The 14,594-nt window shown below is 57.0% G+C and overlaps 1 protein-coding gene and 1 long non-coding RNA gene across 6 annotated transcripts in view; one reads left to right on the top strand and one right to left on the bottom strand.

Annotated features, from left to right (window-relative positions):
- Positions 1–14,594, top strand: part of Eya2 (EYA transcriptional coactivator and phosphatase 2) — a 177,047-nt gene that overhangs the window by 121,144 nt on the left and 41,309 nt on the right. For all 5 annotated transcript variants that reach the window (XM_040274820.2, XM_040274819.2, XM_078052026.1 and 2 more), the window contains one exon: positions 134–217. In XM_040274820.2, the coding sequence (XP_040130754.2) occupies positions 134–217 (84 nt within the window). The remainder of the gene's footprint in view (positions 1–133; positions 218–14,594) is intronic.
- LOC144378200 (uncharacterized) lies at positions 11,738–14,575 on the bottom strand. The gene is made up of 2 exons (XR_013439868.1): positions 13,101–14,575; positions 11,738–12,747 (listed from the first exon to the last, which is right to left on the bottom strand). It is a non-coding gene; the product is annotated as an uncharacterized LOC144378200 (long non-coding RNA).

Here is a 14,594-nt window from a genome sequence, read left to right as displayed (position 1 = left end):
CGAGTTTCCTGCTTTGTGACTGAAGGGTGAAGTGTTTCAAGACTTGTCCTCCAGGGTAATTAACGTCTGCAGACCTGAAGTCAGAGGCTGACCAGTCCCTCTGTCCCCACTGTCTTCCTCTCTGTCCCCCCAGCGCGTGTTCGTGTGGGACCTGGATGAGACCATAATTATTTTCCACTCCTTACTCACGGGGACCTTCGCCTCCAGATACGGGAAGGTAAGAATCCGCTTTCTCTCTCTTTTCTTTAACCACGTGACTTTCCGTGCAGCCAGTTTTCCTGGGAATTGTCGGGGCAGTTCCTCCGGTGGCTTCTCCGACAAGAGCCACCTGTTCAGATCTGCCCAGGTTTGAAACTTCTTCCTGTGCATTTTCCTTTGACACGTGAGAATGTAATTAGAATTAGATTCTGTACCCAGGGAATTCTGTTCCCCTTCTCTTGTGCCCCAGGCCTTTTCTTCCCATATACCAAGTGATGGCCTCTGCGTGGTGGCATGCAAGCTGTGATCTTCAGCTGACCCTTCCTAAAAGGGCGGGGACACCCTGTGGCCAGAGGCAGTTGCCTCTGCTAGAAACCCAGCCAAGCTTCTCCCTGCTGCTGAGCCGGGAGTCTTCCGAGACGGGGGAGAGGCCTAGCCACCCCGGCATGGACTCAGCAACAGCTTCGCCAGTGTATCATGGACAAATTATGTGGGGGGCCGTCCGGTTAGAATTCTGGGCAAATGTGCCGGTTGGTGGTGGTGGGTGAAGAGACCTGAAGCCCCTTAAAGATGCAGGAATCTCCCCGATGGCTAAAACCTCGCGGGGTTCTTCGCACCCATCCCGCGGCTTCTTCACAACCCCAGGCCATGCCCCCAGACAGCTGCCGTCTCTTTAGGGGACCCTTGGGGACAGGGGGCAGTGCTTCCAGGACAGCCCAGTGATCATCTCCTCAGAGGTGAGTGACCCCCGGCAGCTGCTCCCCCGCACGGGTGGGACCTTGCTTCTGGCCAGCGCCTGGAAAATATCTCCGTTTCTGCTTAGAGACCAGGAATATGATTTGACCTCACCTCATGGCTTTCCCAGCTGCGCCTGGTTTTTATGGGGGTCGCAGCGAGCTGGATGTGTAATTAGCAAGATAGATTTATTGTCTGCCACGACGCGGCGAAGGATGTGAAAATGGTGTTGGTGGTGCCGAAAGCTCTGGCCGCGTAGGAATGCGTTAATGCGTCTAGCAGGGCTGCGGGAACCGGCGTGGGTTTCTGGGCTGTGCCCGCCGTGGTCAGGGGCAGCAGAGCGCACGGCTGCCCCCGAGGGCCCCAGTAGTACACTGTCCACAAAGCCAGGCTGTTCCCGGCTGTCCCATTGGCCCCGGTAAAGTCACCCCCGCCCCACAGACACAGCCCAGCTCTCCCTGTCCATGAGGCTGCCCACCGTGGAGTTCTGTGGCTCCGGAACACCTCACCCTGTCCTGGGCGGGGCCCGGTGACCTTGGGTATGATCTTGGCAGGCGTGTCTCACCACCTGTCCCTGAGCCAAATCAGGGGCTCTCTCAAGTAGAGGACACCGCCCAGAGCTCCCTGCTGGCCCATGTCACTCCCCACTGTCACCCCTCTCCAACCCCCACCCTGATCCCAGCCACCTTCACCTCCAGTGTGACCTCCCATCTGCCCTCCAGCTCTACCCCTGCCCCTACAGAAGGGTCGACCTAAATGCCAGCCTGGTGATGTCACCCCCTGCTGAAAACCCACGTGGCCTCCAGGGCCTCCTCGGGTGGCCCCTCCAGCCCCATTTCCTGCTGCGTGCCCTGAGCAGCTCTCTGTCCTGAGCCTGCCAGCCTGTCCTGTCCCCACCGGGGGCCACCGGGGGCCCTCAGAACTAGACCCTGAGATAGCAGTGAGTGCCGTGGTTGATCTGGGAGGTGTCCCGGGCGTCCCCAGGAAGCAAGGCAGGAGGGAAGGACGTCCAAGCAGGCTGCGTAAGGGCTCCGGGCAGCAGGCGAGTCCCAGGAGACCACGGGCCAGTCATGGAACTCCCCTCGGCACCAACCCACCCGGAAGTGAGGGAGCGGGATAGTCGCCTCAAAATCCTTCCCCCCGAGGGCTGAGGCCTGCTCCCAAGAAGACCCTAAGGTGGGGAACACGGGTGCGGAGGTAGAGGCTTGTGTGTGCAAGATGGCCACGGCTGGGCTGGGCTGGGGCCCGCAGTAGAGCTCGTCTAGCACGCGGGAGGCGCTGGGTGCAGTCCTCGGCACCACGTCAATATGAATAGCATAAAGGCATGTGTCCAGCTGCAGCTCTAAAGTATATTTAAAAAGAATGGTCACAGCCGAGGAGACATGGAAGAGGGGCCCGTGGAAGCTCGGCTGTAATCTAGAATGTTGTTCTAGAATGTTCTTGTATGGATTCAGTCCTACTTATGTTTCTGTTCTTTTTTTACTCTTTCTTTCCTTTTTGAGATGGGATGTGCTGCCCTGGCTGGTCTGGAGCTCATGGGATCTGTGATCCTTCAGCCTCAGCCTCCCAAGTTGCTGGGAGTCTGGTGTGGGCCTCCCTCCCTCCAGGAGACCTCTCCTGACTCTTCCTTCCATCTAAAAGGCATCTGTCTATACCCTTGTTTTTCATTTGCGTCTGAAGCGTCTGCCTCCCTTGTAGCCTGTGAGCACCACAAGGGCAGGGAGCATGGGCCCTTTTTTTATTTTTTTAATCTTCCCAATTCAGCACAGAGCACAGGACAGAATTGCTGAAGAGAGACTTGTCACATGAATGGACTGGAACAACCCCCTAGAACGTCAGGCTGCAGGAGGACAGGGCCACCCCCCTCTTCCTCGTTGCTTTTTTTTATCTGTAGTGCAGAGAACAGTGCACCCCCTGCGTAGGTGTCCAGAAAATATTGGTTAAATGAAGGAAGGAAGGAAGAAAAGTAGTGTCAAAACAGAAATTCCTAAGTGGTGGCCGCCCGCCAAATTCATCTTGCAGATCTTTCTGTTTGGCCCCCAGAGTGTTTGAGAAAAATGTGGATTTATCGCCAACATTCAAAAATCAGGAGATTGCACAGACCAAAACAATCTAGATTCCCAGCTCTTCTTGAAACATTAGGCAATCCGGCCATCTTGCATTCCCCTGTGACCGCAATCAACAGGAGCCTGCGGCAAGGGCCTCAGAGGGGGACATCTGTTCTCCAGCCTTCCCTGGCCACCCCGGGCCCTCAGACCCAGCTCTGGGCCTCTCTGGCCCCCTGGAACCTGAGTGTCGACATCTGTCCTCGGATTGCGAGACCCACAGAAGGTCAGAACTGGGGAAGGGAACAGAACATCACGTCCAGTTAGTCTCCCTCGTCCGTAAGGAGGAATTGAGGCTGAGAAGGGGGAAGATGGTCCAAGAGCAAAGGAGAGTGGGACGCTGCCTTCTTGTGATGTCTGAACGTCTTCACTCCTGTTCTAGAATCTTCCTTCCCCTCCTCCAGCTCTCCATAAGGTGCAAGATGAGCATTTTTATTTGCTAAATGCAGCAACCCTAAACGAGATGCAAAACAACCAGACCAAGTTGACCTTGAACTCATGGGAGGTCCAGGAAGCAGCGGGGCAGGCTGCTGAGTGGCAAAGGGACTGAGGCTCCTTCAGTCCTACTCTCTGCCGTCCCTGAGCACTGCCAGATGAGTCACGGCCCACCCGCGTCTGCATCCCGCCAGGGAGAAAGGGAAGCCACGTGTAAGGGCAAACCCAGAAACGCACAGAGCCTTGCTGCTCACGTCCTACCGGGTAGAACTCGGTCACATGAACACAGCTAGCTGCAGGAGAGCCTGCGAGGCCCGCCCTTATTGGGGCCACTCATGTGCCAAGTTAGACCGTAAGAATTCTGCTACTCTTAGAAGACAGGGCACTGCCTAGCCCAACGGACCACATAGAACAGAGAGAGTAACGAAAGAGAAAAGCCATGACAGAGAACCAGGTGAGTCCTGTTGACCAGGCGCAGAGGACACCTGGATTTGTGGGCCTGAAACCCCAGAGAGCGTTCCGGCTTCAGCTCTAACCCTGGACGTCAAAGACGAGGCGGGGGCTGGCGGGCACAAGACTGTGAGCCCCATTTTGCAGACAGAGTCACTGAGACCCGGGAGGCTCGTCCTGGGCATATCCACCACAGAAACACCCACAGCCTCCATGTCCGGCCAGGTTCTTTCTGTGCCTCTCCAGCAGCTGCACCGTGGGAAGCCGTGGGAAGCCCTGGTGGGAGGTAGGACTCTCCGTTGGAAGCCCAGATGCCCCAGCTAAAGGGGAATTTGTCAGATCACAACTGGAGACACCCAGGGACACTTGGGACTCGGGTCTGGCTGATGGCATCCAGCAGCTCAGGCCTATTCTTGGGCCTGCCTGCCTTCCTTCCTGCCTTCCTGCCTTCCTTCCTTCCTGCCTGCCTTCCTTCCTTCCTTCCTGCCTGCCTTCCTTCCTTCCTTCCTGCCTTCCTGCCTTCCTTCCTTCCTGCCTGCCTTCCTTCCTTCCTTCCTGCCTGCCTTCCTTCCTTCCTTCCTGCCTGCCTTCCTTCCTTCCTTATTTATTTCTCTCCCTGCGGCGATTTCTTCCCAGCGATGCCAACGAAAAAGAACGCACCTCTGCTGCCCAGATTCCAGCCCACTCCGAGGCCCGAGTCTCATCGCCCCAAACTGGGTCCCGGGCCGCCCACAGGCCAGCCTCCGAAGCTCAGCTTGGCCGGCCCCGACCAAGAGCCCACTCTGCGGAGGGAGTGGGGAGCTCGGCTGCTCCATCCCACCCGATGGACCGAGTGGGAGGGCACCAGCCCAGAGGGAGCCAAAGCGCTCCTGCCAGCAAAGTGAGAGGGCCCTGTGCCCAGGGAATGAGGCCAAGACCCGCCCCCTACACACATCATGCCAAGCACTGGCACCTCGTGGCCTAGGGTCACCACGCCGAGCGCCGTGCAGGGGGCAGGAGTCGAATCACTTACAGCCCCAGCCAGGGGAGGGTCTGCTGCTCACTTAGGAAAATAAGGCCAGCAGAGCCGACCCATTAAGCCATGATTCAAAGCAGGGTGTTTGACTCCTGAAACAGAAACTGGGCTCTCCTCCTGGTCCCAGTCAGGGACGGGCTGCCGGAGGCCGTCAGCTCTGCACTTCCTCCCCACCCCTCGGCCCCAGGCGGAGCCCGAGCAGACCCCTAGTAACTGTGCCTCCTGGCACCTGGTGGGTGCTCTAGAAATCCCCGGCAGAGAGGAAGGGAGAGGTGGGGACTCCCCGCGAGCTGGGGACCCCAGCAAGTCTGCCCGGACTCCTCCTGCACCCCGCCTTCCAGGCTGCCCAGTGAGGACGCCACTCAACTCAAGGACAGCTGCTCCCCTTGTCCCTGTCCTTGTTCTCCTTGATAACCGTGAGAAGCGATCTGCAGACACACACCTGCCCTTTCCGCGAAGACGATCCAGTGGGTCTTAGTACACCACAGAGCTGTGACTCTAGAACACCCTCATCACTCCCCAAAACACCTAATACCCCTTAGAAGTCACCCCCTTCCGCCACCCCATCCCCCCACTGCTAGAAACTACTGTCCACTTCCTGTCTCCAGTCTTGCCTCTCCTGGAGGAGCGTCCAAATGCACTCACACCACACGTGGGTCATCTCTGCCAGCAGCTCTCAGTCCTCCGTACCTTCTGATGACAACGTGGGTCTCCATTGTGTGGCCGTACCCCCTCTTGTCTGCCCACTTACCAGCTGAAGGACTGTGGGGTTCAGGCTGTCATGAATAACGCTGCTGTGGATATTTACAGACAGGTTTTGGCGTGGACGTGGTTTTTTGATTCCCTTGGGTCTACACCTTGGAGTGCAACTGTGGGTTATAGTGTAAGGGTCCGGCGGAGCGTCGGAGAAAGAGACCACAAGAGACTGACTTCATGCAATTGGCAAAAGGGGATTTATTGAACCAGCATGCTGGGGCTCAAGGCTCACTCAGGAAGGGAGAGCAGCCCAGAGCCCAGAGCAGAGGTCAAGCAGAGCTTAAGTACACTTTTTGGAGAGGGTGGGGGACTTTGCATACATCAGAACAAATCATCATGACGCGCGGGAAAATTGAACAACATCTCTGAGTCAGGATTAGTACATACATTGGTGGGAACAACCTGGGCAGGGGTGATTGGTCATTTCTAAGCTGGGTACACATTTAAACTGATTGGTTTTGGAGCCTGGAGGCTTACGTGCCATGTTACCTGGAGCCCTTAGCTAATAAACAACCAGGGAATCAATGGAGATATTTACTGGGCAGTTCAGGTATTGTCCTAACAGCTACAGAGATTACAGGTTCTGGGGGTAGCAGAGGAATTTTAACAATACCTAGTCTTTACTTTTTAGCCCAGGTCTTGCCATTTAGAGACCTTACAATGCCCGGTCTTTCACACTTTAACTCAGACTTTTGCAGCTTAGAATCAGCTTAGAAATTTTACCTTTACAATAGGGTAACTCTAAAGCTGAGCAGTGGAGGAACCCCCAGGGTATTTTCCAAGGTGGCTGCACCGTTTCAGATTCCCATCAGCAGTGGAAGACGGTGCGCTTCCTCCACGTCTCACCAACGTTCATGACTGTCTCTGGTGGTGTCACTGTCCCAGGACGTGTGAGGTGGTACTCATGGTGTCCCTGGTAACTAACTGTGTGAGCTGGTGACTTAGACAGAACATTAGCATGTCTTCTTCAGAGAAACTTCTGTTCAAACCCTAGTCCACTCTCAGTTGACTCACTTGTCTTTTCATTGTTGAATCGGAAGAATTTTATATGTCTGAGCTCCAGATTATTACCAGATACGTGATTTTCGAATATTCACTCTCATTCTGTTGTTTTTTTTTAATTTCTTGATGGTGTCCTTTGAAGTACTAAGTTTTAATCTGGATGAAACCCAATTCTTCTGTGTTTTCTCTTCTTTTGTAACTTTGGGTGAGAAGTCGCTGCCTGATCCGGGCCACTAGGATTTGGGCCTCTGCATTCTTCTAAGAATCTTTGTCACTGTAGCTCTTGCATTCAGGCCCAGGACCCACTTTGAGTGACGCAGGGGTCCGAGCCACTTTAAAACGTAAACATCCAGTGGCCCTGCACGTTCTCTGAAGACTTTCCCCTCCCTATTGAGCGGTCTCAGCATTCTGTCAAACTCACTTGACCAGCCAGTGTGGTGGCACACACCAGTGATCACAGTGACTCTGGAGGCTGAGGCAGGAGGATCACAAGTTCAAGGACACCCTCAGCAACTTAGCAAGACCCTGTCTCAAAATAAAAAGTAAAAAAGGCTGGGAGCCAGACACGGTGGTGCACGCCTGTCATCCCAGCAGTTTGGGAGGCTGAGGCAGGAGGATCATGAGTTCAAAGCCAGCCTCAGCAACAGGGAGGTGCTAAGCGACTCAGTGAGACCCTGTCTCTAAATAAAATACAAAATGGGGCTGGGGACCTGGCTCAGGGGTCCAGTGCTCCTGAATTCAATCCCCCCAAACAAAAAAAGGCTGAGGATGTGGCTCAGTGGTAGAGCCTTACTGTGTCAATCTCCAGCCCCACCCCACAAAAAACAATTGATCATACTCAATTCTGGACTCTCACTTGGTTCCATTGATGGATTTTCTGTGTCTGTGCCAGTACCACTGGGTCTTGGTGATTGTAGCTTCGTAGTAAGTTTTGAAATCAGGAAGACCGGGTTCCCCAGCTGTGCCTGGTGACCAGCCTCCATCTTTGTAACTGGCAGATTGTTCATGGGCTCGACCCTGTGCCTGCCTCTCTGCCAGGAAAGCTCATTTCCCAGCATCCTCCGCGCAGGAACCAGCCTCAAAGCTCCTCACCAAACCAGCCTTGCCGCCGCCTGGCGTGTTGGATGTTATTATTTAAACCCAGATGGGCTCTTGCTGGTTTCCCGTGGGCCCGTGATTCTGCAGCCCTCACGGCCCTTACACCTCCGTGGGGCAGGCTTGCCAGGTGACGATGGCAGGAACAGTGGGCCACAAAGGGCAAGTGCCAGGGAGCTCTGAGCCTGGCACCCAGCAGGGGCTCAGGAAGCGCGTGGATGTGTGAGCGCCGGCAGGCCGCTGCGGGGTCTGTGGCGGGAGAGATGGGCCGCACAGGGGCCTGGGGGGAGACTGTTTCCCATGCAACGTCGACCCAGGGCCAGCCCTCGCCGGGCGGGCTGCTCGGGCTGTCCCCCTGGGGGTTTGCTTCTGAGCCCCGGCGGCAGGGTACAGGACCCCCTGACACTGAAGGGCTCACGTAGGGCGTAGGGTCCCCTGAAAAGTCCCTTCTCAGAGCACTTCAGCTGTTGGCAGTAAGCCAGAAACCAGCCCACTCGCCAGCTGGGCCGCAGGGTCACACCTGCTCCCTCGGGGACGGGAGGCCACTCGGGGGGCCACAGCTCACATCCCACCATGTCCTCGTGGGAGACACCTTGGGCCCTCTGCCCTCAAACTGGGACTGAAAAGGAGGTGTTTTCTGTTGCCATGGCAATTAGGGGCACAGTGCACGGGAGAACCAGCTCAGGGATGCAGTGCGGGACACGGGTGTCTGTCGGCTTATCCCTGACTGCGTCATGCACCCCGTAGGCAGGACTGACCTAGGCCCACCTCCTGGAGAGAAGACAGTAAACAAGGCAAACCATAAATACAGAGGAAAAGAGTGTGGAAGGGGAGGTGGTGCAGGAAGAACTGCAGGGAAAGGGGTTGACATTAAATTTAAGAAAAAGCAGGCAGGAATGAGGGTCTCACAGGAAAGCTAAATCTCGAATAAAGACCTGAAGGAAGTGAGGAACAGGTACCTGGTGGAAGACTGGGGGTGGCAAGTGCAAAGGCCCTGAGGTAGAAGTTTGCCTGATGAGCTTGAGGGACAGCAGTGAGGCCGTGAGGCTGGAGAGGGTCCAGGCAGGAGGAAGCGGGTGTGGAGCAGCAATCTGGCTGGCTCCTCCTTGGAAACAGAGATGTGGGGGGTTGCAGAGGAAGGAGAATGGCGTCTGAAGCCCCTGGGCTGCTGCTTCTGTCCAGTCTCTCCCCCTGAAGAGACCTGATCTCCTGTCCCCTGCTGCCCGCTGCAAGGTTCCTCTGGTAGGAATCCCTCAGCTCTCCCTGCGGCTGACTGCAGGCCGCGCCCCTGCCATGAACTTGGGTACCTTTTACGGTTGGGCTCGAGCGCACAGGGACAGTCGTGTCCCTGTCTTGGCTTCCATGGGGCAGATGAGTTTTCTTAAACCCCTTCATCTCCTTCTCCTCCCTCGGTGACCATGTGGACTTCCCTTGTGTCCTGTGACGCGTGCCCTGGTCCTTTCCTGTCCTCTCTCTGGTGTGAGTGGCACTGGGAACCACACTCTGTTCCAGACCCTTCCCTCCCCATCGCTCTGATTCAGTGACTTCTAGTCACAGGCAGTTTCGCATCCCGGGGGCACTTTTGGCATGTCATGCTCATTTTTGGTTGACAGAGAGGTGACACAGTCCCTTTATGGACAGATCTAGGCCCTCTGGGAGTGACCACCACAGACGTACAGTCTCCTCCTCTTCCAGTCATTTCAGGAGAAACTGAGGCTGAGAGAGGTGGTGTGGCCGGCCAAGGTCACCCAGCCTAGAAGGGATAAAGGCAAGACGTGGGCCACTGGTTTACCCATGTGACGCGGGGCCCGGGGTCATGTGACGAGGGCCAGTGGTCATGTGACGAGGGCCAGTGGTCATGTGACGAGGGCCAGTGGTCATGTGACGAGGGCCAGTGGTCATGTGGCTGTTTGGAGGGTGAATATTAAAAGCCTCTGGAGGGAGCTTGTCCACAGACCGTGAGCTCAGCCACACACGGAGCGGCCTGACGTGTCCACACCTTCGTCTCCTGCCCGCCACGGGGCCTGGCGCAGGCTGGACAAGTGTCTGCTGAATAAACAAATGAATAAACAGCTCACCAGTGGGAGTTCTCAGCCTGCTCGGTGGCAACACAGCAGAAGTGACATCCACAGAGCCCGCCCTCTAGGAACAAGCTTCCACCCCTGTGACCAGTGCCAGCCTGGCCTGCCCCTCCCAGGCCCCCGAGGGACTGGGCCGAGGTTTTGGAACACTGACCACATGGACTACGAGGCTGGGGGCCAGAGACACTTTGGCAAGTGGGGACTTGGGCTGGGACCAAGTGGCAGGGCCCAAGGGCTGGGTGGCAGGGTCAGGTGTCCCTCGATGCCTGCCTGAGCTTCCCTCCCTCCCTCCTGCCTTTCACGGGCCAGGCCCTGCTCAGGACTTCAAGACGGAGGTGCCACCCGGCAACCCAGGGTCCCCGCTGGCCGGGGGACAGGTCGGGCTGGGCTCCTTGGCACTGGAGCTCTGAATGCATGGCTGGCATCTTCAAATCCATTTCACTCTTACACAAATCTGAAGATCTGGCTTCTCTTGAACAGTGGCCGCCTCTGGCCACAGTTGGCCTGAGTTCTCAGGGACCCTGAGGCAGGGCCCGCGTCCTCAGCTCCACTGGGTCCCTGTTTTCTGAAAGGACGTCATCTGCTGGAAGGCTTGGGGACTTCCAGTACTGTGTAGGGTGACGCCGTCCCTGGAGGCAGAGCTCAGGGAAGGCCCCTCCAGCGGGTCATCGGGAGCAGGAGGGAGAGGGGCAGAGCCAGGAGGGGGGGGATTTCCCGACACAGGCCCAGCCTCAGCCTGAGCTCTGGAAGGTTGATCACGCCTCCATCATGATGCCCCATCTCCAGGGACAGAACTGGACTTGCACACCCCCTACCCATCAATCATAGGGACACCCCTCCCCAGAGCCACGTAAACCCGAGGGACTTCCCGCTCGGAGCGCATCTAGGCCAAGTGGCCTCAGCATCCCAAGAGCAGCCCTCCAAATGGGGTGCACAGATTTGGGGTGCACAGGACGGGGAACGGGTGCCCAGAAAGGGAACTCAGAGGCCAGTAGGATGGAACACCAACCAGCTACGACTCCATCCATCAGTCACCCGTCCTCCCGTCTGTCCGTCCATCCTTCTACCCACCCACTTAGCCTACATATTAATTCACCCGTTTATAGAAGTCTCGTCAGTATCTCCGTGTCCACCCTGAGCTCTGAGCTCGGTGCGGATGGTGACGTGGCCGTCAAGCCGCAGACAGCGCCTCCGCCCTCCGGGAGTCCCTTCCAGGAAGGAGGAAGTCAGCCTGGAGACAACTCCTCGCTGCGACCCAGGGGGTGAGCCGCCCTCCAGCTGCGTCTTGGGAGACTCCATGGTCCAGTCACACCTGTCCTTCCTTCAAGCCCTCCATGTCCCTCCATGTCCCTTCGCACCCCAGACCTTCGCAGGTGCTCTTCCCTCTGCAGAAACAGCTCCGTCCACCCGGCCGACGCCTGTTGGCCCCTCGGGTCTCGGCACAGACACCACCTCCTCAGAGAGCCCCTTCACCTCCGTAGCGCCCTGACTTCTCCTTAGTGGCCCTGACCGGTTTGTGTGACTACTTGTTCAGTCTGCCTCCCCGACATGGGAACAGAGCCCAGGAACTGTTCTGCCCCACCACACTGTGATCAGGATGCCCAGGTCAGCGCAGGGGTCCAGGAGGCCACTCCCGATGAGCAAGACGCAGAATGCCAAGCCCTAGTAGACCTCCCACTCACTCACAAAGGTTGGTTCTTCTGCTTAAACCCACCGGTACCAGGAAAGTCAGAAACCCAAAGTAGAGAACTGTGTCTGCCCAACAAGAGCCTACAAACCCAGTCGGACGCTGTCCCAGAGCCCACGTGCTCAGGAAGAGTATAGGGGTCACCAGCACTGGCCCCACACAAGGATGACGTGCAATCTCAAGATTCACTCCATATTTTTAAGGAATCGGGGTGACTGTGGATTTCCCAGCAACTGGAAGCCAGAGTCCATAGATAAAAGCTTAAAAATTATGAAGGAAAGTTATTTTTTTTTCCAAGCAAAAATTCAATACCCAGCCCAACTATCAAGCAGGACACTAGAATAAAGCCATTTTCAGGAAAGTGGGGAGGCCACGTCTGAAAACAAGTCACCCTCTACTAGCTCCTTTTCAGAGAGCTGCAGGAAGATACCCACCACTGCACATGGCGGAAGGCGGGGGAAACAGGAAGCAGGAAGTGTAACAAAGTGAAAGGAATCCCCAGATCATAATAGGTCCCAGTATGAAAGAAAGCAACAGCTGCTGTTGACCTTGACTGAAGTAGGTCAGAGGTGCCAGGAGAGACGTCATCTTCGTGAAGACAGTTTGCTAAAATACGTGGTACATCCAGATGATGGAGAGGATTTTTTTAAAGGCCATTATTAACTCCAGGGAAACCGAAAGGCTAGAAGAGTCACCAGAGTTTCCTCCTGGCTTAGCTGTGTTATCAGTTAGCTACGAACAAATCATCCCACAGCTCAGTGGCTAGACAGTGAGCATTTATTAAGCCCATGAGATGGCGGGTTGGCAGAGGCTCCGCCCATCTGGGCTGGACTCTGTTGGGTAGCCACAGACAGCTGACAGATGGCAGGTATAGAGTGACCTCAGCTGGGACAGCTCGTCTCTGCTCTTCTCTGCCCACGGAGTCTCTCTCCCTGCAGCGAGGACATCCTGCTCGCTGCTCTCGTGGTCACACAGTGTTTCTCTCGAGGCAAGAGGGCGAAGCAAGCTGGGAATGGGCGCCCAGCACCGCTGCCGCGCTCTGTCAAGTCAGCCAGCCAGACCCCAGTGTGGGGCCGCGCCTCCCTGCAGAGGGTGGGGCCGCGGGGAGGACGCTGGTGAGGGTCATCAGTGCAGGGCTGCAGAGCCGTCCCGGGAAGCGGACTTGCTACCCAGTCACCACGAGAAACTCTGGAGGAGAGACCAGAAGGACTCACGTGGGTGGCGAGGGCAGAGGGCACAAAGCGCTTACTGGCCGCTGCCCATCCTGAGGCCCAGGAACTCCGCCCAGAGCCACAAACCAGGAAGAGCCACCGGGTGGTCACAGACCTAACAGAGCGCCCATGAGCCCAGAGGGAGGAAGGGCCTGTGTCCCCACAGTGGGGACCCGCTCGCCGAGCCAGCCTTCTTCCCACCCTCCTTCCCTCCCCACAGGGCCACCTCCCAGGAAACTGAGTCCAGGACCCAGGGTCAGCTTGTGGGGGGACCCAAACTAAGACATGGGGATGCGCCGTGTTTGGGTTCGTCTTACAGGGGCTTCTTACAGAGGTCAGCGCTCCTGATGCCAGCGCCCTGCTGTGACTCAAGCCCCGCGGGCTCCCAGGCTCCATCCCAGAACCGGAACCGGCATCGGGCCAGGTCAGCGGTGCAGAATCCAGGCCCGCGCCGGCGCCCTGAGCAGCCTCTGCGCCTCAGCTTCCTCCTGGGTGACTCCTGCACACGTCACGGTCTGGGCGCAACATGAAGCCCTGAATTCACCCGCGGTGACTTTTCCTGTGGGTCCAGCCCGCCCCAGCCAGTGTGTCTGAAGGAGGCCGGCTGGACGGGGCTTGGCTGGATGGCGGCCTGCTCCCGCACCGTGGCTCCTCTGCCCCTCCAACCAGCCGCAGCCCCCAGCGGGTGCCGTGACTTGATTCCCACTCGCACTCCGGGATCCAGGACCCAGCTCCGTGCCATCAGGATTCAATCAGATCCAGTTGGCGATACGCAGCTCGGCTCGGCGGCCGTTACTGCTTTACAAACTGAGAAGGAATAAAAACCCTGGTTTTACGACCCAGCAGCTAAAAACTATTTGTAGAAGTTGCTAAGGTTCAAATCGAAAGCGCCCTCCCCGGGGGACTCTTAGGCAATCCCGAGGACCCCGGATTCCTTCCTTTCTTTCTCCCCCTTCCTCCCTGAGATGGGGTCGAATTCGCGCTGCCTGCAGACATCTAGAGCTTTCTGTCCTGGACAAACACAAGCCAAAGTGCTTAAGGACATCTGTTTATTTTATTTCTTTAATGAGAAAGCCTCCCTCTCCCGGCTCAGCTGTGTTTATTTACCCTGCGCTCACGTGGGCCCAGCGCCCTGCAAGTTGAAAGGCGCGGCCGGCCCGGCCGCCTTCGGGTCCTGAACGGGGCCGCGGCTGCCCAAGCAAAACAGAGGCCCTGGAACTCCATAAAATAGGTTCTCAAAATAAATACGGCCTAATTCGCTGGGCAGAGGTGGATTAAGTCAAGATGAACACAATTTGGAAAGGATTCTCTGAGGAAGTCGGGGATTTCGTTCCCCCACCGGGGGTTAACCCTGCCTCCCCCACCCCGGCTCACTTTTCAGTTAAATGAAAGGTATTTGGTCAGGGATCGGGCTTCTCCGCCCGGCCCCAGGGCGGCTGGCCTCACCAGCCACTTGGTCCATCCTCCAAGAGGCGCAGGCAGCTGCAGGAGCCATTCTGGGGGGGGGGGGACCAGGAAGAAGCTGGAAACGCTTTGAAGGACTCGGGGAGGTGAATGGCACAGTGGCGGGTGCGGGCGGAGGTGGCACCCTCTGTGGGCTTAATCCTCCCTGGTAAGTGCTGGTAAGCCACCGCCCCCTGGCCACGCACCTCTGCTCAGTCTCCTAGGGCATTAAAGCATGATTCCCAACAGCAAAGACGTTTGGAGATGGTGGTCAGCAGCAGCTCGTTAGCAGACTTTCTTTGAAGCTCTCTGCAGCTTGAGGGCCTGGGTGAGTGGCCCAGCTGGGGCGAGGGGCGAGGGGCTGGCTCAGGCCCGAGTCTG

This window comes from Ictidomys tridecemlineatus, chromosome 5, assembly GCF_052094955.1.
Source record: "Ictidomys tridecemlineatus isolate mIctTri1 chromosome 5, mIctTri1.hap1, whole genome shotgun sequence".
Taxonomy (NCBI): Eukaryota; Metazoa; Chordata; class Mammalia; order Rodentia; family Sciuridae; genus Ictidomys; species Ictidomys tridecemlineatus.
Note: the sequence above shows the minus strand (reverse complement) of the source record. Positions and strands in the feature narration are given on the sequence as shown.